General features: G+C 51.3%; 1 protein-coding gene across 1 annotated transcript in view; it reads right to left on the bottom strand.

The window, feature by feature from the left end:
* Positions 1-14,999: 14,999 nt before the first annotated feature.
* The window catches only part of LOC136046417 (zona pellucida sperm-binding protein 2-like), a 30,895-nt gene continuing 25,244 nt past the window's right edge, over positions 15,000-20,650 (bottom strand). Inside the window, 1 exon segment of the mRNA XM_065733005.1 lies at positions 15,000-15,261. Coding sequence (XP_065589077.1) covers positions 15,000-15,261 — 262 coding nt within the window.

Below are 20,650 nucleotides of genomic sequence, written 5' to 3'. Positions count from 1 at the left end.
ATCAACTGCCTTGGAATGAGCACAGGCAGAGCTGCAGTGGCAGGTTTTGTGGTGCAGGGGGCTTTTTGGGTGGTTCCTGTCTCACGGGAACCGAATGAGAGTGACTAGTCCCTTTCAGCTCCCGGCAGCTCTCTCACAAGAGGCTGATGTGGCGTAGGCGTTGCCAGGGCAATGGCGCCCTTGCCCACACCCTCAGCTCTGAAAAGGCCTCAGGGAGGGCAGTGACAGGTCACCAGGCATAGGGAGGAGTGATGTACACGTGAGTACCACCTGTGAGTACCACTGTGCTGCTGTAGGTGTGGGAGCTCGTGTGGCAGGGTTCATCCTATTTATTGCCGGTCTCTGTGTCAGGTTTTATTGTTTGTTTGTTTCTTAAGATATATTTATTTTTATTTTTTACTATCATTATTTATATATATAAAATTATAATTTTAAATAATTTTTATTGATTTATTTTTAATTTTACATATTTATTTATTTTTATACCTTTATTTTTGGAGCCATGCTCTCTACTAGACAGAGGGTTTGCATTAAAAAGGCTGTGGCAACCCAAACAGAAGGTCTGCCTAGAAACATGGCTACACAGGTCTCTGGCTGCAGGGAGTGCCAGAGCCTGCTGCTGCTGGAGGAGGGTGGCAAGCAGTTCTCCTGTGCGAGGTGTGAGCAGGTGGAAGATCTGCTTAGCATGGTGACAGAGCTTAAAGAGGAAGTTGAGAGGCTGAGGGCCATCAGGGACTGCGAGCGGGAGATTGACTGGTGGAGTAGCTCCATTGAGTGACAGAGAGAAAGGCGCCGGGAAGATCCCCCACAATTGGTGGTGGACTCCCTGACCTGTCCCCGTTGGGCAAAAGGGGGACAATATCTGATGAATGAGGAGGGCTGGCAGAGAGTTCCTGCTCGGTACCGTGGGCAATCCCCTCTGCCTATCTCGTGTCCCCAGGTCCCCCTAAGTAATAGGTTTGCAGCGTTGGACGTTGAAGAGGAGATAAGGGGGGAGGTGCAGGAAGATTCTCCAAGAAGGTCACCAATGGCAAGGCAGTCGACTCTACGCATTGAGACTGCTGCTGACAAGAAAGAAAGGAAGGTGATCATAGTGGGCGGCTCCCTTCTCAAGGGAACTCAGGGCCCCACTTGCAGACCAGACCCAAACTATAGGGAAGTGTGCTGTCTCTCTGGGGCCAAGTCAGGGACATAGTTAAAAGACTCCCAGATTTGATACGCCCCACTGACTACTATCCGTTACTCATAGTTCGGCTTCTCTGAGTTATTTTCAGAGAAATAACTCAGAGAAATAACTCAGAGAAGCCTGCAAACTATAAAAACAGATTTCAAGGTTCAAGGGTGATTAGTTCAAGGGGTGGGAGCACAAGTGGTGTTTGCTTCCGTACCTTCTGGGGCAGTGAAGGACACAGAATGGGCTAGGAAAACACGGGTGATGAATAATTGACTGAGAGGCTGGTATAGAGACAGACACTTTGGGTTTTTTGACCATGGGGCAGTTTACTCAGCTCCTGGCCTGTTATCTGTTGATAGAATGCACCTGTCTCAAAGGGGGAAACGAATCCTAGCACAGGAGCTAGCTGGACTAATTGAGAGAGCTCTAAACTAGCTTTGACGGGGGAAGGGGATGAAACAGGGCTCACCAGTAAAGAGCCTAAGAGGGCTTTGCTGAAGAAAGGGGTGAGGCAGATGCCTCAGCTGAAGTGCATCTACACCAATGCCCGCAGCACGGGCAACAAACAAGAGGAGCTTGAAGCCATTGTGAGGCAGGCTAACTATGACCTTGTGGCTATTACAGAAACACAGTGGGACCCCTCCCATGACTGGAGTACTGGGATTGATGGCTGCAAGCTCTTCAGAAGGGATAGACAGGTAAATAAAGGTGGTGGCATAGCTCTCTATATCAAAGAGTGTTTTGATGTTGAAGAGCTTGAGGTTGGAAATGATAAAGTAGAGTGTCTATGGATAAGGATCATGGGGATGGTCTTTAGGGGCGACATCGTGGTGGGGGTCTGTTATAGACCGCCTAGTCAGGATGAAGAGATAGATGAGGTGTTCTACAAGCAACTAGTAGATGTTGCACGATGGCCAGCACTTGTTCTCATGGGGGACTTCAACTTCCCTGATATATGCTGTAAATATAATACTGCGCAGAGGAAGAAGTCCATGAGATTTCTAGGATGTGTGGAAGATTGCTTCCTGACACAGCTGGTGCAAGAACCTACTAGGGGAGGTGCCTTGCTAGACCTGCTCTTCACTAACAGAGAAGGACTAGTAGGAGATGTGAAGGTAGAGATTGTCTTGGCCAGAGTGACCATGAAATGGTGGAGTTTGCTATTCTGGGTGACGTCAAGAGGGTGACTAGCAAAACTGCTACCTTGGACTTCCGGAGGGCAGACTTTGACCTGTTCAGGACACTTGTTGCAAGGGTCCCTTGGGACTTGCTCCTGAGGGGTAAAGGGGTCCAGGAAGCCTGGATGCTCCTCAAGATGGAAATCTTAAAGGCACAGGAGCAGGCTGTCCCTGAGTCCCGTAAGTCAAGCCAGAGGGGAAGAAGACCAGTGTGGATGAACCGGGAACTTTTGCTGAGACTCTGGGAGAAAAGGAGAGTCTGTGTCCTCTGGAAGATGGGACAGGCTACTTGGGGAGACTACAGAGAACTTGACAAGATTTGTAGGCAGGAAGATAGAAATACAAAAGCCCAGCTTGAACTTAGACTGGCTACTGCAGTAAAGGAGTACAGAAAATCCTTTTACCAATATATTATCAGCAAGAGAAAAAGTAAGGAAAATTTCTCTCCTTTACTTGATGCGGCAGGGAATGTAACCACGGAGGATAAGGAAAAGGCTGAGGTTCTCAGTGCCTTCTTCACATCTGTCTTTAATAGACAGAGCAGTTATCCTCAGGGTACTTTTCGCCCTGACCTGGAAGTCTGGGGCGGAGCACATAATACAGCCCCTGTGATCCAAGCAGAGACAGTCAGAGACCTGCTCTTCCATCTGAACTGTCACAAGTCCATGGGACCAGATGGGATCCACCCAAGGGTACTGAGAGAGATGGCAGAGGTGATTGCCAAGCTGCTTACTACCATCTCTCAGCATTCCTGGGTATCTGGAGATGTCCCACAAGATTGGAGGCTTGCCGATGTGACTCTCATCTACAAGAATGGCCATAAGGAAGACTCGGAGAACTACAGGCCTGTCAGCCTGACCTCGGTATCAGGGAAAGTTATGGAACAGATGATCTTGAGGGATATCACGCGGCACGTGCATGGCAACCAGGGGATCAGACCCAGCTAGCACAGGTTCATAAAGGGCAGGTCATGCTGGTCCTACCTCATCTCCTTCTATGACTGGGTGACCAGACTGGTAGATGAGGGAAAGGCTGTTGACGTAGTCTACCTGGACTTCAGCAAGGCCTTTGACACAGCCTCCCACAGTATTCTCCTGGGGAAACTGGCAGCCTGTGGTGTGGAAAAGTTCACCCTTCTCTGGGTGGAGAACTGGCTGGAGGGCTGTGCCCAGAGGGTAGTGGTTAATGGAGTTAAGTCCAGCTGGCATCCTGTTACGAGTTGTGTCCCCCAAGGGTCAGTACTGGAGCCCATCTTGTTTAATATCTTTATTGATGACCTAGAAGAGGGGATTGAGTGTACCCTCAGTAAGTTTGCAGATGACACCACGTTGGGAGGATGTGTCAAACTGCCTGAGGGTAGGGAGGCCCTTCAGAGAGATGTGGATAGGCTGAATAGCAGGGCTGAGCTCAATGGGATGATGTTCAATAAGGCCAAGTGCCAGGTCCTGCACTTTGGCCACAATAACCCCATGCAATGCTATAGGCTTGGGGCAGAATGGCTTGAAGAATGTGGAGAGGAAAAGGACCTGGGGGTATTGGTTGATGCTTGGCTTAAAAAGAGCCGGCAGTGTTCCCAGGCAGGCAAGAAGGCCAACAGCATCCTGGCCTGTATTAGAAATAGTGTAGCCAGCAGGAGCAGGGAAGTGATCATCCCCCTGTACTCAGCTCTGGTACGGCCGCACCTTGAGTACTGTGTTCAGTTTTGGGCCCCTCACTACAAGAAGGACATTGAGGCCCTGGAGCGTGTTCAGAGAAGGGCAACAAAACTGGTGAGGGGTCTGGAGCACAAGTCTTATGAGGAGCGGTTGAGGGAGCTAGGATTGTTAAGTCTGGAGAAAAGGAGGCTCAGAGGAGACCTTATCGCACTTTACCACTTCCTGAAGGGAGGTTGTAGTGAGGAGAGGGTCGTTCACTTCTCCCAGATAACTAATGATAGGATGAGAATGAATGGCCACAAGTTGCACCAGGGAAGATTTATATTAGACCTGAGAAAACATTTTTTTTCTGAAAGAGTGGTCAGGCACTGGAATGGCCTGCCTAGGGAGGTGGTGGAGGCACCATCCCTAGCGCTGTTCAAGAAGCATTTAGATGAGGTGCTGAGGGATTTGATTTAGTAGTTCAGTGGGTAGGGAAGGTGATAGGAGGATGGTTGGACTAGATGATCTTGTAGGTCCTTTCCAACCTAATGTATCTATGAATCTATATCAGGTATTTGATGGATAGTGTGCAACATCAAAGTCTTAACTTGTTCAAGGCATTGCCTATTCATCTGCACCTGGGCTTGAGGTGTTGCTCAGAACCCCTCCCCCGTGAGCTCCCCCACGAGCTCCTCCACGCCAATGTGATTTAAAATTATTCATAACCTGGATGATAGCTTTCAGCAAGGGCAGCTGAAAGCTTATACGTAGAAGTGGACTGCATTCCTTAATCTTTCATCAAATTCCTCATTTCCTTCACCATTTCATAAGGCATCCCCTCACTACAAGAAGGACATTGAGGCCCTGGAGCGTGTTCAGAGAAGGGCAACAAAACTGGTGAGGGGTCTGGAGCACAAGTCTTATGAGGAGCGGCTGAGGGAGCTGGGATTGTTTAGTCTGGAGAAGAGGAGGCTCAGAGGAGACCTTATTGCACTCTACCACTTCCTGAAGGGAGGTTGTGGTGAGGAGGGGATGGGCCTCTTCTCCCTGATAAATAATGACAGGACGAGAGAGAATGGCCAGAAGTTGCGACGGGGAAGATTTAGATTAGACCTGAGAAAACATCTTTTTTCTGAAAGAGTGGGCAGGCACTGGAATGGCCTGCCTGGCGAGGTGGTTGAAGCATTTAGATGAGGTGCTAAGGGATTTGATTTAGTATTTGGGTAGGGATAGTGATAGGAGGATGGTTGGACTAGATGATCTTGTAGGTCCTTTCCAACCTTATGAACCGATGAACCTATGCAGGGGTTCCCAGCAGGGGGGCTGATGTGCACCACATTTCACAGGAAGGGCTTGCAACATATCAGCATCATTCCATGCTAGCAGTCCTTTCCTGCACTGCTTTAAAGCACCATAATGCTCTGTGGGAGCAACAACCTTTGTCCATCCCGTTCCCTTCAAACTATTGTCAGGAAGGACAGAGTTCAGCTCGTCCGCCGAATTTACTGGACCAGGATCAAACAGACCCTGCATTTCGGCTCCATCCTCATCCTTATCCAAACGACACGCTCCAAAGGCAGAGCAGCAAGAGATGTGGGTGGTGCAGAGGGAGGCAGCGCGGCAGGTGTTTGCCATCTTCCTGCTCCCCGGGTGGGGCTGGGTTTGGAATCACAGATCGAGCCCGGGCTGGAGCTGCTTCCTGTGCTGAGGGGTGGCGGAGAGGATTGCGGGGCGGGGAACAGTCGGAAGAATTTGCCCTTCCTTGTCGAGTTTGTTTGAGCAATTTGGAAATGAGAGAGAGGTGCCCTGATTCAGGGCAGTAGCTCAGCAGAGCTCAAGGTCACCCCTTCACGTATCATGCCTCCCCAGCACTTCCCAGTTGTGCTGGGAGCTTTGGTGACCGTCCACTTAGACAAGCAAGCTGAGGCTGGGACCAAGGAGGCCCTCCCCGGCGTGCAGCTCTCCCACTGCTTCTCTGGCCCAAAGTGCTGGCCCCAGCCCTACGCACTCTATCCCAGTGGAAATGGTCACAGCAGCAGCTTTTGGACAGAGGGTCTTTATTGGTCAAAAAGTGCTTCTTTCCAATAATTAGTCAAAAAGTGGGCCTTTCCAATGAACCTGAGCCTTGCTTCCAATGGCTACAGGGTCACTGGATGGCTCAGGGGAATCCCTAGAATTGTGGTTGCTGGTGGAAGAGGCACTGTCAGTGGGAGAACTCCTGCGATCCGTGGACTGGTGGGAGGGGTCTGTCCTGGTTCTGCTGCACAGTGAGTCAAATTGTGCAGCAGAGGATGGCCTGGAGCTGCTGTTTCTTTCCTGGGCAAGTATGTTCTCCTTTATAGCCTCTCCCAACTCTGCTCTGCCTTTGTCTCTAGTTGATTTGGTGTGTGGTTGATCCAGTCCTGCTGCTGCCCATTGCTGTGCCTCCTGTCTGCACCTGCTTTCCAGTTCCCATTGCTAGACACGGTAGGTCCACCTGGTTGGAACTGCAGTTGGCTAATATGTGTATGAAAGAAGGATGACAGAAGTCTTCTTTATTTCACAGGCTTTAATCTTCAGGACACCTTGTGCTCTGGGTCTCAACAATGCACTGCCACTTGCAGAACGTTCACTTTCCCTTCAGATGAAATATTACTTGTGTATTCTTTGTTTTCTTTTTCTCTTCAATTAATCTGCAAAACATCCCCAGGCATCTATTAATTCTGAGGAAAAATACCCAGTGTATAAAGAGGCCTATAACTAGCAGTATCTGAGAACGCAGCAGAACTGAAGAGTCTCCAGAAGAAAAGGTGCGTTCCGTACAGCAGATGGGAATGAGTCATTTCCAGATCAAAGCGTCCTGCCGTGACAAAAGCCTGCAGATGCACCGCAGAATATCCTTACCAGGCACTGACAAGGGCAATCCTCAGCTGCAGATGCTGATGGCATTCTTAATCCCAGAAGGCGTGAGGCTCAGCTGCACTGCTACATCTCAGTGACCTTCATAGGGATCACAGAGAACTGTGCTTGAAAGCTTGAAGTTAAAATGCTGACGGATGGTGGCCAGCAGGGATGGGGCCTAGCACTTATCCTAGTGGAGCAACTCCAGGGTGCTCTTGGGTTTGCTCTGCTGAAGAAAAAATATATTTCATCTGACTTATACTGTCAATCCTGAGACCTAGCTTCAACTGCTAAAATCCCGTGGTGTTTGCTTAAAACTATTTCAGCCCTGATGCGGTGGCCAGCAGAGACGTTTACACACATATAGTCACTCTGATGCCTTGCTTCCCGCTACTGCTAACAGATGCATTCGAAATCCCAGGACGAAGCAAATTAACAGTGCTGCATCCTTCCTGATCAAAATTTCTAGACACCTCAGGGGTACAGGGATGCTCCCTTAACCCCACCTAATTGCCACAACACTTCCTGTCGAGGTTCCCATCAGTTCAAAGATATTAGAGTCACTCTTGGGCCTGTCTCTTTCCATCTTCTTGGCTGTTCTTTCTGGAATGCGGGGATTTCTTTTGGGGCCTGCAAACACTGCCGGCATAACCAAACACAAGCTATCCCTTTTAATGACCTTTCTTCAGAAAAACTCAGTGCTGCACAACTCTGTAGTAGGTACAGATCTCTTCAGTATTGAATGCAGGACTGGAAGGTGTAGGAAGTAAGTTTGCAGATGGTACCCAATTGGGAGGAGCAGCTGATTCCCTTGAGGACAAAGGTCTTGTAGAGAGAGCTCGGCAAGTAAGAGGGCTGGGCAATCACCGACCGTATGAAATTTAGCAAGACCAACTGATGGATTCTGCACCTGGGATGCAGCAACCCTGGATATAAGTTACAGACTCAGGGAAGAGTGGCTGCAGAAGAGCTCTGTGGAAGGGGATCTGGGGGTTCTGGCTGGTGACAAGTTGAATGTGAGCCAACTGTATGCCCTGGTAATCAGACAGGCCAACTGTCTTCTGTTGGGCATAAGGCCCAGCATTGCTAGCTGATCAGCAGAAGAAACTCCCTTGCTGTGCTCTATGCTGGGCGACCTCAGCTCAACGACCGTGTGCACTTTTGGGTGCCACGATATAGGAAAGACTTAAAACTTGTAGAGAGTGTCCAAAGGAGGGCACAATAGATGATGGAAAATCTTGAGGGCAACACATAGGAGGTCATTTTGATAGTTCAGCTTGGAGAATAGGATGTCTGCGGAGAAGGACCTGGGTGTTCTGGTGGACAACAGGCTGGCCATGAGCAAGCAAGGTGCCCTTGTGACAAAGAAGGCCAGAGGTATCCTGGGGGACGTTAAGCACAGCGTGTCTGGCAGGTCGAGGGAAGTGATCTGCTCTGCTGAGGCCACATTTAGACTGCATTGTCTAGTTATAGGCTCCCCAGTTCCAAATCAGACAGGGACCTCCTGGAAGGAGGGCCACAGAGATGGCTGGATGGAGCCCTGGACAGGCTGAACCAGTGGGTGGTGTCCCTGCTCACGGCAGTGGGGTTGGAGGTATAAGTTCTTTAATGTCCCTTCCAACCCAAGGCATCCCAGGATTCTGTGATTCTATGATGGAAGCAGCAGCCCCAGGCATCCCTGGTGAAGCGCATTACGAGAGGAGCAGCCTGCATCGAGCCTCCACCTGGAATCATGGTACCGAGAGGTCACAATGCCCCACTGTATGCCTGCGCTGAGTCATGATGTCACAAGGTCCAACTGTGACAGCTGTTTCATGACACGGGCATTGCCCTGTGCCTGCCCCAACAGCAGCACTTGCTGTGGCTGCAGCAACAGTAGTGGCAGCATGGCACGATTGTGGGGGGACATGGCCCCTACCCACCTTGTCCTCCTCCTCCTGCTGATGGCTATGCTTACACAGGAGATTGGTGCTGCTCCATGGCAAGCACAGGGAGCAGGTGAGTGGGCAGAGACGGGTCCAAAACTGAGCGCCACTGGGGGCAAGAAGTCAGGCTGTGACCATGGCCGTGCGTCAGCCTTCCCTTGGGATGCCTTCCATGGTGGGTGTTAGGCAGGGGATGACAGGCAGCATCACAGGAGCCAGGCAACAGCCTGTGACAGCACGGCTTCCCAGGGCAGAAACAGACCATGGTTCTGCTGCTTGCTGGCTGGAGCACTGCCTTCATTCTGGGACATGTCCCTGGAGAGAGCTCAGAAGATGTGTGCTGGGAAAAGCATGAGCTTTTCTTCTCCAGCCTCGTGGTACTCCCCATACATGAGTCCCAGTTTCCAACACAGAGCCCCAGCCCACAGGAAGAGAAGGGCGTGTTTTCCTCTGGTGCTTCAGTGTGACCTTCCTTTTTTGTGCACTGGAGATGTCCCCAGAAGAAGGTCCCAAGGCGGTGTATCTTCTGCCTTGCGGTCCGTGAGGGGTGTAGCGCATGGTGTGGAGAGTATTCTGTAAGCTGCCAGGTGGCAGACAACAGCTCATCATGTCTGCTCTGCAACTGTGCCAATCATCACCCGAGTCTTTCTCCCGTCCCATTTCCTGACCCAACTCCACTTACTAAGGGAGAAGATCACCACATGCAAAGGGAAGTACTCTAATCTGCTCGTCTTGATTCTAGATGATGGCATTGGTGTGCCTTATCCAGATGATGGTCAGGATCCAGGCTTTGTGTCCTGGGGTCAGCACAAAGGTAAGTTGTGAGAATTCTGCTTGTACCTTGGAGGCATTGCACAGGTCAGTCGTGAGTATTTGGGTACTTGGAGAGCTGCCGAGTTTCAGTGGGAAGGTTACCCCTGCCCCTGTTCAGCTGAGAGAACCCACGCCTTTGCATTTGGGCCATGTTCTTCCCTGATCCGCCACCAGACCCCACAGCTCACTGAGGAAAAAGTGGGTCTCGACACGCAAAGGAAGCTCTCCTCACCACTGCCTGATCACACTTGTCCTTGCAGGCCCTCTTGGTCAATTTGCGGAGCCGAATCCTGTCCCAAAGCCTGGATTGGATGCCACAGGTAAGTCACCAGTCTTCATTTCACTGACATGTGTTCATCCTTGGTGCTGATACTTCTGTAAGGGAAGATCACTGACAGAGCATCGTTCTGTGCTGTTTGTGTGCAGATATGCCTGGAGGCGAAGGTGATCTAGCTTCCCCTCTGAGTTCTGGGACTGAAGCTCTGACAGGTCGCGTGGGTACGTCATGGCTTTTCACTTCCTTTGAGAGCTGCCAGCTCAAAGCCCTAGTGTCAGTCATTTCTGCATGCAATTGTGAGAGCGTTGTACTTTATGTGCGTGTATGCCCTTTGTTCTCACAGTCTCAGGGTTTGCTCTGCTATTCAGTGATGCTGTGTTGTGTGAGGAAAACTTTTCGTGTGTCTTTGGTTGCAGAAGTGCCTCCAGCGAGGGCTTATCCGAGGCCTTGGTTCCTTCCTGCGCCGGAGCCCAGCTGGAATCCCGTGGGTGAGTAGTTTGTGTTTGGGATTCCACTGACTCCCCACTGGTATTCAACACTTCAGGCACAGGAGATTTACCCTCATACATTCTGTTAAGGTCTAGAAAGAGGAAAGGATACCTCTACAAAAGAGGAATATTTCCAGAGGTCCTCTCAGATCATAAGAAAACTGTTGCGGAAAATTTTGAAGGCAGAGCATGGTGAGGAAGAGACTGCACAGCAGGAGCCATTGCAGGAAGGCATTGGTGACACACAGGCAGTCTCTGGCAACGAAACACAGGCAGTGAAAGGAACTGGTTGGCCAGGTAATTTCTTTCCAGTGGTCATCCGTTGTCACGTAGCAGAATCACTGTGTGCCAACAGGCTCTTCCTGCCTGCTCTCGCACAGCAGACCAGCAGCCAAACCTGAGCATGTTGGCACAGAGCACGTGCTATAAAAGAAGGCTCCCTCAGGCGAGGAGCCGGGCCCTGTGTGGCAGGAGCCTGCAGGAGTGTTTCTCCCCAGGGCTGGCTCCAGCTTTGCCTTGTGCTGGCTGGAGCTCAACCTTGAGCCTGGGGGATATCATCTGAGGGAGATATCAGGGCTTGCGAGACTGGGAGTGTATGAGGGTTCCTGACCTTCAGTGCTCCTAGCAGTGCAAGCCCAGAGCAGAGCCCCAGCCCTTGACACTGAGTAAGACACGGGCAGCACTGGCGTATCCTTTCCCCCCCAGTGAGAAGTGGAAGCAATCATCCTTGTCCTCTGGTGGCCAGGCAAGAGAGAAAGAGCTACCCACTGATGAAAAAGGATGACTCTTGGGTCCATGAATCACACTGAGAGATTATCTGCAGCGCAGATGATGGTAACCTGCAACACTGTCTCTCTTATTCCAGGTGCGGATGCTGGGAATGCCACCACAAAGTCTCCTGTTGGCAGAGAGCTGCCAAAACTGGACATCCTTCTGATTAGTTTGCTCTTAGCTATGCTGCTGTTTGAGCTGGTGATGTCCTGTATTCTTATGCTATCCTTGTGGAAAACAAACCAGTGAGTTGCTTTTTCTCTAAAACACTATCACTGTATTTGGTAAAAAAGCATTTGTGCTGCCAGGATCCTGGACAGCCAAATCAGCTGCTGGCAGTACACTGCCAGGCCTTATGTTGCAAGGTCTTTTTAGTGTCCCCTTGATTCCTCTCAGTGAGTACTGCAAACTCATTCCCACAGAGTGTGCAAGAGAGAATAGGCAGCAGCAGAAGGTCTGGATCATGCGGACAACAACTGGAAGAGAGATCCAACTGGAAACGAAGGAAGATGGGAGCTGGGAGAGTCTACAAGGGAGGATGTAGTTGTCATGAATGAAAGTGACAATTCCAAGCCAATCTCCTCAGCCTTTGGAACATCTTGAATCACTGATCAGCTGAATGAGGGAAGACCCCACCCTTCTGCCCATGATTTCCAGCAGCTCTTCCACTGTCAGCGACTCTTCCTTCTCTACCTCAAGTTCTGACATGGGTTCCCAATTTTTGTTATCCATATTCCATATCATAATATCATGTAGTCATGTAGGGCACTGCGATATAAAGGGTTAATGTTGCAGTTCCACGGATTTTTGAATAGTTCCAGGCATCCATTTCTCAGAAGGGAAGAAGAACTATGTATCCAAGAGGACTTTTCATTATGTTTGTTTCTGCCTTTTCCATTCAGAGGGAAAGATGAAACAGGTGGCAAGTAAAAAGAGCCCTCTCATTCCTGTTTGGATCATCACAGCAGCATGTTAGGCCTTTGGATTCCGGACGCTCTCTCTCTCTCTCTCTCTCTCTCATATTATTTGATTGATTAGCCTCATTTCCAATTATATTGTATTATTTTGTTATTTTGCATTCCAATGTCCTATTTATATAAGCTAATAAATTAGCTTTCCCCCTCAGATCGTTGTCACTGTTATGTTTTTACGCCCATCTGTCTACCTGCCCTTTCCCCCTTTTCTTTCCTGGGATGGGGGTCTGTGTGTCCCCCATCCCTTAAGTCGCAGAACTGAGCTGAACTGACCCATAAAATGTTGACAAGTTCTCAGGATTCCCCTAAGCCACCCAGTGCTCCTGTAACCGGTGCCAGCAAGGCTGGCGTTCTTTGGAAAGACCCAGCTTTTGACCAAGAAAACATTCTTTCCAAAAGCTGCTGCTGTGCACATTTCCACTGGGATAGAGTATAGGTTGGGCTGGGGCCAACACTTGGTGCCATGGAAGCAGTGGGAGAACTGCACGCCGGGGAGAGCTTCCTTGGTCCCTGCCTCAGCTTGCTTGTCTAAGTGGACGGTCACCAAAGCTCCCAGCACAACTGGGAAGTGCTGGGGAGGCTTGATATGTGAAGAGCTGTCCTTGAGCTCTAAAGAGCTACTGCCCTGAATCAGGGCACACTCACCACTGCCAAGGACTCTGGCAAGGCCTCTCTCTGCCTCTCAAGGATATACGACCTACAGGGAGATAAGACTGTTGGGGTTTGAGGGTGTTGTTCATTTTTTTTCACCGCTGGACTATGTCCCTTAGTACAACATAGAAACAAAGTATATCTTACTGCTCCTGTGGCAAAGGAAGAATGCAAGCTTTTGTTTGCATGTATGTCTGCGTGCAGGAAGGTGTCACGGTGTTATCTGTAACAGTGACCCAAGGGAAACCGAGAAGGGAGAGAAAAAGGAATGAAAAAAACTGCACCGTCAGTGGCCACGCGGATCCCAGAGAAGAGCTGTGCGCAGCTGTTGTGGTTTTGTGTTTTTGATGCCGGTATTCCACATCAGAGCATCATGCAGCAGTTAAGGAGTTAATGCTGGGGGAGCAGCAGAGGGGCGGAGCTCCGCACCGGATGCAGGCGGCGCTCGGTCTGGGCGCTTTGCTCTGGGCTGCCGTGGAGGTTCAGCACGTGTGCTTCCCCTGCAGGTCCTCCTTAACGTAAGCTCACAGCCTTTGGTTTGGAAATTTTTATTTCTCTCTCAATTGTTCAATTTTATTAGATTTAGTAAAGTTACCGTTCCTTCTCAGATCGTGCCGTTGTTTTCTTGTAGACCCATCTCTTCCCGCTGTTTCCCCCTCCCCCTCCCCCTCCCGGAGCGCGGCTCTGCTCGGGCGGCCGCGCGGCCACTGACACAGTTTCTTTTTCTCTCCCCTCTCCCTTCTCGGTTTTCCCTTGGGTTACTGTCCTGGACAACACCGTGGCACATATGTATGGTAAATGAAAGGTGCATGGAGCACAGCAAGCACGGGACCCTGGGCCCATTTTCACTGCTGACATGAGGAACACTCTGCAGCACATTCCCACTTAAAGACCGTACTTGCAAAGCAGTCAAAAATTCATCTTGAAACTTTTCACCTGGAGGATAGACCACCAGAAGTGTGCTATCTTAAAGATACTCCAGCCTGGCAAAAAGCAGCACTCCCTGGACAGCAGTAATCCAAAGTTGTGCTCTTTCTCGAGAGGCAGAAGGTTCCCCATGTCCCTGAGTCCCCTCCCAGACCGATTCCTGCTGAGGGAAAAGAGAAAGGGCTGCAGAATGAAGCTCTGCTTGTTCCGCGTTGACGTCTATTCTAAAGCTGTGAAAAAGAGATTTCTGAACACGGCAAGAACCTTTCATGTCCGAATTAAGTCGATCCGACAACGCCAAGTGTTTCCACGAGTTGCGGTGTTTAATTTAAAGGATGCTGTTCTAGAGCCGATAACAAATGAGGCATTTTCCTTGGTGACAGACATCTGGAAGATGAGCGTCGCACCGCTGCTTTCCAAAGGGCGTTCCGAGGGGAGGAGCGCTGGTGACAGATCCGCGCCGCTCTGACGCTCAGTGGCAGAGGGCTGCATGGATTTGTCTCATTTCCAGCTGGGACGGAATGGTTTCCGGCGTCTCTGGTGCGATGCTGTGGGTGAGGTCCCAGGAGAGGAACGTCCGTAACACCGATGCGTGCAGCTGCAGCGACGCAGTGCGGTGCGGAGCCGAGGCTGTGCTCAGCTGGGGGCGGCGAGAGACCCCTTCTGCATCGCTTCTTACATACGCACAGATACATACATTAGACATCGTTGTCCTTTTCCATTTCTCTCCGTTTTCTCTCAACCCACGCGTTCTGCGTTGGGTTTTTTTTGCTCCTCTCCCCCCAGCACAGGGAAGGGGCAGGGAGCGGTGCGGTGCGGTGCGGTGCGGTGCGGTGCGGTGCTGCCTGCAGGACGCAGCTCGGACCTGCTCTCCCCGCCCGCTGTGCCGGCTTCTCCAGCTTTTTCTGCCCCTTTCCATTTTTCCCCCGGCTTCACTCATTCCCCCCGCATTCTCCTGCTCCCCCTGCCTTTTCCCTTCTCCTCCCCTCTTGTCCCCAGTTTTTCCATTTTCCCACTGAAACGTTTTCCTTGCTTTGTTTTTCTTGCTTGACCTTGTGTTCCCCGGTACACCTCACTTTTAACTATTTCCCCCATTTTTCCACTCTTTTCCTGCATTCCCACCCTCCTTCTCCCTTCTGCCTGTTCTCTGGTTTCCACTGCTCTCTTTTTCCTGGCGCTTTACTGACATTAAAAACAACCCTGACGCATTTAATACTCGGCTTCTCAACGCTGCCACGGTGACCAAAACCAGTCGTTAAAGCAGAAATGCGAAGGAACATTTTGCCGATTTCTGACCGGCACAGCTAAGGGCCGCCGGAGCAGGGAGCCCTCAGCAGCGGCCCCGACGGCACCGGGAGCAGCACACAGCCCCGGCCGGGGCGGTTCCCTACGGCGTGAGCTCCCACGCGGCACCGCCCGGGCAGGATTCCCGCACGAGTGGGCTGCAGGTCCCGGCGCCGCGCGGGGCGGCTGCCCGCACTTCGGAACCGTCGGCTCCTGCGGGGCATGGCCGCGGCTCGGAGCCGCGCGTGGGACGTCCTGGAGCTGCCCCTGTGTTTTCCGTCCCTAGTTCCAGCCGTAAAAGAAACTGACATAAACAGAAGGCTCCGGGACGCGGAGCAACGGGCGCCCCCCAGGCCGAACAGCAGAGCGCTGCTGGGCGGGGGCCCGCCCCCGCCCCGCCCCCACCCCCCTTTCCCCATCCCCATCCCCATCCCCATCCCCATCCCCATCCCCATCCCCTCCTCCATCCTTCCGCGGGGCGGAGACGGTAACGAGAGGGCGGCTCCGCGCTCCGTCCGCGCTCCAGGAGCTCCGGCCCGCGCCGCGGGACACCGAGCGACAGCGGCCGGCGGGAGGTGAGCGGGGCCGGCCCTGTGCGGACGGGGCACGCCGCTCCGGGTCCGGGTCTCGGGGCCGCCCGTGTAACGCCCCGCGGCGAGGCCTGGAGGTCGAGGCCTCCAGGTTCCCTCCGGGAGAACATCCAGGCGGTGGGGCCGTGGGGGCTGTGCTCAGTGCCGCGGTTCTGTGCCGCAGTGCCCGGGAAGGGGTGGAGGCGGCCAAGTTTGGTCAGAAACGCTGACGGTTACATGTTCAGAAACAGAAGGAAAGCGTGACGTGATGCGGGCGATGGAATCCAGCGACTACAGATGACGTCTGCAGGGGTGGGAAGAATGGTTCGGCGGCTGCTGCTGCCCCGACACTGTCGCACTCGGCGATGAGGGGACGCGCTGGGTGCAGAGCTGAGCTGATCTGTGCGGTGCTGAGCTGAGCTGTGCAGTGCATTGTGCTGCTGAGCTGAGCTGTGCAGTGTGGTGCTGAGCTGTGCTGAGCTGAGCTGTGCAGTGCAGTGCTGTATGGCCACAGAACCCTCCGAGTTGGAAGGGACTTCTGAAGGCCATCGCTGTCTCCCTGCAGTGAACACGGATGTGCACAGCTCTGTCAGGTGCTCAGGTCTTCTGGCCTATCAGAAGATCCATCTGTTGTGGGGGTACTGAAAGTAAAAGAGCAGCAGGTACCTATCGCTACAAAAACGGTGCACAGACAGCAGTACCGAACCAACAGGGATTCCTTGCTCCCCATTCACAACCTGATCCGTCAGCTAGAGAGCCAGGGAGTGATCAGCAAGACTCACTCACCTTTTAACAGCCCCATATGGCCGGTGCGTAAAGCCAGTGGAGAATGGAGGCTGACGGTAGATTACCGTGGCCTGAATGAAGTCACACCCCCACTGAGTGCTGCTGTGCCAGACATGCTACAACTCCAGTACGAACTGGAGTCAAAAGCAGCCAAGTGGTATGCCACCACTGACATTGCCAATGCTTTATTCTCAATTCCATTGTCCACAGAATGCAGGCCATAGTTTGCTTTTACCTGGAGGGGCGTCCAATACACCTGGAACTGTTTGCCACAGGGTGGAAGAACAGTTCAACTATTTGCCATGGGTTGGTCCAAACTGCATTGGAACAGGGCAGCGCCCCTGAGCATTTACAATACATTGATGATATCACTGTGTGGGGCAATACAGCAGGGGAAGTTTTTGAGAAAGGAGAAAGAATAATCCAGATCCTTCTGTGAGCTGGCTTTGCTATCAAGCGAAGCAAAGTGAAAGGGCCTGCACAGGAAATTGAGTTCCTACGTATAAAGTGGCAAGATGGACGTCGTCACATCCCTACAGATGTGATTAACAAAATCACTGCCATATCGCCACCCACCAGTAGCACAGAGGCCCAAGCTTTTTTGGGTGTAGTGGGCTTTTGGAGAACGCATGTTCCAAACTACAGTCTCATTGTGAGCCCTCTCTATCGGGTGACGCGGAAGAAGAATGATTTTGTGTGGGGCCCAGAGCAGCAGCAGGCTTTTGAGCAAATTAAGCAGGAGATAGCCCGTGCCGTGGCCCTGGGGCCAGTGCAGACGGGACAGGATGTAAAGAACATCCTCTACACTGCTGCTGGAAAGGAAGGTCCCACTTGAAGTTTGTGGCAAAGAGCTCCTGGAGAGACTCGAGGCCGACCCCTTGGATTCTGGAGTCGGGCGTACAGGGGGTCTGAGGAGCGCTACAGTCCAACTGAGAAGGAGATCTCAGCCACGTACGAGGGGGTTTGAGCTGCTTCTGAAGTAATTGATACTGAAACGCAGCTCCTCCTGGCACCTCGACTGCCAGTGCTGAACTTCATGTTCAAAGGGACAGCTCCCTCTACCCATCATGCTACTGATGCCACTTGGAGTAAGTGGATTGCACTGATTATACAGCAAGCTCGGATGGGGAACCTCAGTCATCCAGGAATCCTGGAGGTGATCATGGACTGGCCTGAAGGTAAAAAGTTTGGAACACCAGCAGAGGAGGTATCACATGCCAAAGAGTCCCCACCACATACTGAACTACCAGACAATGAAAAGAGATATGCCCTGTTCACTGATGGATCGTGTCGCATTTTGGGTAAGCACCGCAGATGGAAATCTGCTGTGTGGAGCCCCACACGACGAGTTGCAGAGGCCACTGAAGTAAAAGGAGAATCCAGTCAATTTGCAGAGGTAAAGGCTGTCCAGCTGGCCCTAGATATTGCTGAACGAGAGAGGTGGCCAGTGCTTTATCTTTACACTGTCTCATTGATGGTGGCAAATGCTTTATGGGGGTGGTTACAGCAATGGGAACAAAATGATTGGCAACGGAGGGGTAAACCTATTTGGGCTGCTGAACTGTGGAGAGCCACTGCTGCCCAAATAAAGAATATGGTTGTAAAGGTGTGCCATGTAGATGCTCATGTTCCTAAGAGCCGGGCAACTGAAGAACAACAAAACAACCATCAGATAGATCGAGCTTCCAAAGTTAAGGTGGCTCAAGTAGACTTGGACTGGCAGAACAAAGGAGAGCTATTTTTAGCTCGATGAGCCCATGAGACCTCAGGCCATGAAGGAAGGGATGCAACATGTAAGTGGGCTAGAGACCGAGGGGTGGACTTTACTATGGATGCTATAGCACAGGTTATCCATGACTGTGATACATGCACCACAATTAAACAAGCCAAGAGAACGAAACCTCTTTGGGAAGAAGAGCAATGGCAAAAGTATAAATATGGGGAGGCGTGGCAGGTTGATTATATCACCTTGCCACGAACTCGCGATGGTAAGCATTATGTGCTCACCATGGTGGAGGCGACCACTGGGTGGCTTGAGACATATGCAGTACCCCATGCTACCACCCGAAACACCATCTTAGGTCTCAAGAAACAAGTCCTATGGCGACATGGCACTCCAGAGAGAATTGAGTCCGATAACGGGACTCATTTCAGAAATACACTTGTGGATATCTGGGCCAAAGAACACAGCATTGAATGGATCTACCATATCCCCTACCATGTACCAGCTGCTGGTAAGATCGAGCGCTACAGCAGGTTGTTAAAAACCACGTTGAGAGCAATGGGTGGTGGGACATTCAAGCACTGGGAGAAGCATCTGGCAGAAGCCACCTGGTTGGTCAACACTAGGGGATCAGTCAACCAAGAGGGTCCTACACAGTCCAGCTCCCTACAGACCATAGAGGGAGATAAGGTCCCTGTGGTACATGTAAGGAGCATGTTGGGAAAAGCGGTGTGGGTCCTTCCATCCTCTGGAAAGGGCAAACCCCTCCGTGGAACCATTTTTGCACAGGGACCTGGGTGCACCTGGTGGGTAATGGATAAAACTGGGGACATCCAGTGTGTCCCACAAGGGAATTTGATATTGGGGGAAATGTAGTCTGTAATTACATGTATGTATATATGTTTCTATGTAACTTATGTTTTTACTGTTTTGGTTGCGTATAGATGTGTGTTAAGCATGATGTGATGATGTGGAATAAGGGGTGGAATGTTGTGGTTTTGATGCCGGTATTCCACATCAGAGCATCATGCAGCAGTGAAGGAGTTAATGCTGCTGGGAGCAGCAGAGGGGCGGAGCTCCGCACCGGATGCCAGGCGGGCACTCTGCCTGGGCGAGTTTACCATCCATCACCAGCTGAGTTATCTCAATCCGTGTGAAATAAGGCAGCGGGAGCTGAGCCCCAGCCCTCTCCCCTGGCCCTGCAGCAGCATCACAGAGGTGCCCACCGACCCACATCCCCCACGATGCCCCTTTGCCCCATTCACAAGAAGATGAAATCACTGATGAATAATTCTGTGGTGACATTAAAAATAAAAAGCAAGCTTAACTGTCAAGAACAGCTTTACTACTTCTTGCCACAGCAAAGCTCTGCATGCTCTCATAGAACTGTAGGGGGTGGAAGTGATCTCTAGAGATCATCCAGTCCAACCCCCTGCCAAAGCAGCAGCAGGTGTAGGACAGCACAGCTGTGTTTTTGAGAAAAGCTTAACCTTACACTGCTTCCCAATTGAACAGTTTCCTTGAAAGAGGCTTGATTACATCCATATTCCCACTCTTCTCTTTGTTCCCAAGCCGATTTCTTTTTGCTAAGCGGTTTCATGAGATTAAGGGTTACAAATCTCAAAACCAAAGCTGTTCCAGCAACTTCTGAGCAAACACACATAAGGTAGGGAAAATTATGTGCACAAACTTGGAGGTCCAAGGATAGCACCTCAAATCCTGACATGAGAGAGCCAGGGGAAAGTTCCTGTAAGCTCCACTTGGAAGGTCCTGGTTCCTTAGGAGCATCTAAACACTATGTACATCCAACACTGAACACACCAACCCCATCACTCGTAGCACTTCACTCTTCTCTCCAGTCTAATATGGGATTAAAAGCAAGTACCATCTCCATGCTCAGTTTTAAGATGAATCTCATTAATCCAAAGCCATTGGGACCATTCAGCTTACTGGGGAAAGAGCTCATGTTCTCCACCTGTGAACTCCAGAAGCAGGAGTTCCTTCTGGAGATCAGTGCATTGGTATCAAAGGTGAAAGCAAGGAAACCGTACAAATGAAAGCTCCACTCACAACATGACCTCTGTGCTGACAGCAGGTTGCCTGCCTGGGGCCAGAGCAGCCCTCACATCAAACACAGCGCAGTGAAATCAGTGCGGGCATGCTGGTCTTCCAAGGAGGCACAGGCAGCATCTGTGCTCGCCCTCCTTGCTTGCAGGCAGCCCTAGGTTAATCTGCAATGAAACCTGATCCTCCTCAAGATTCCCTCACTTTGAGAAGTGTTTCTTCAGAGAGAGGAGGAGCAGCCCACCTGCTCCCTGAAGCCTTATTTGATGGGAAGGTATAATACTCCAAGGAACACCCAAAGGGACTGCGGGAGCCTTCACCGAGGTGCATGGCACACTGACAGGAGTGCTGGGAAGCCGACAGGAGTCACTGCCCTGAGCTTCCTCCTAAGAACTCTTTTTAATGGGGGAAGAAAGGAAGCCAACGTGCACTTTATCTTCCAGCTGAGCACGCCACATTCACTCATGTCCTGCTTTCTGTTACATCCTTGTTTCTCACTTGCACCCTCCTCCCCCAGGCCCAGCTTTCT

The sequence above is a fragment of the Cyrtonyx montezumae genome, unplaced genomic scaffold, assembly GCF_038088225.1.
Source record: "Cyrtonyx montezumae isolate F1298 unplaced genomic scaffold, pur_monq_1.0 scaffold_16, whole genome shotgun sequence".
NCBI classification, from domain to species: Eukaryota; Metazoa; Chordata; class Aves; order Galliformes; family Odontophoridae; genus Cyrtonyx; species Cyrtonyx montezumae.
Note: the sequence above shows the minus strand (reverse complement) of the source record. Positions and strands in the feature narration are given on the sequence as shown.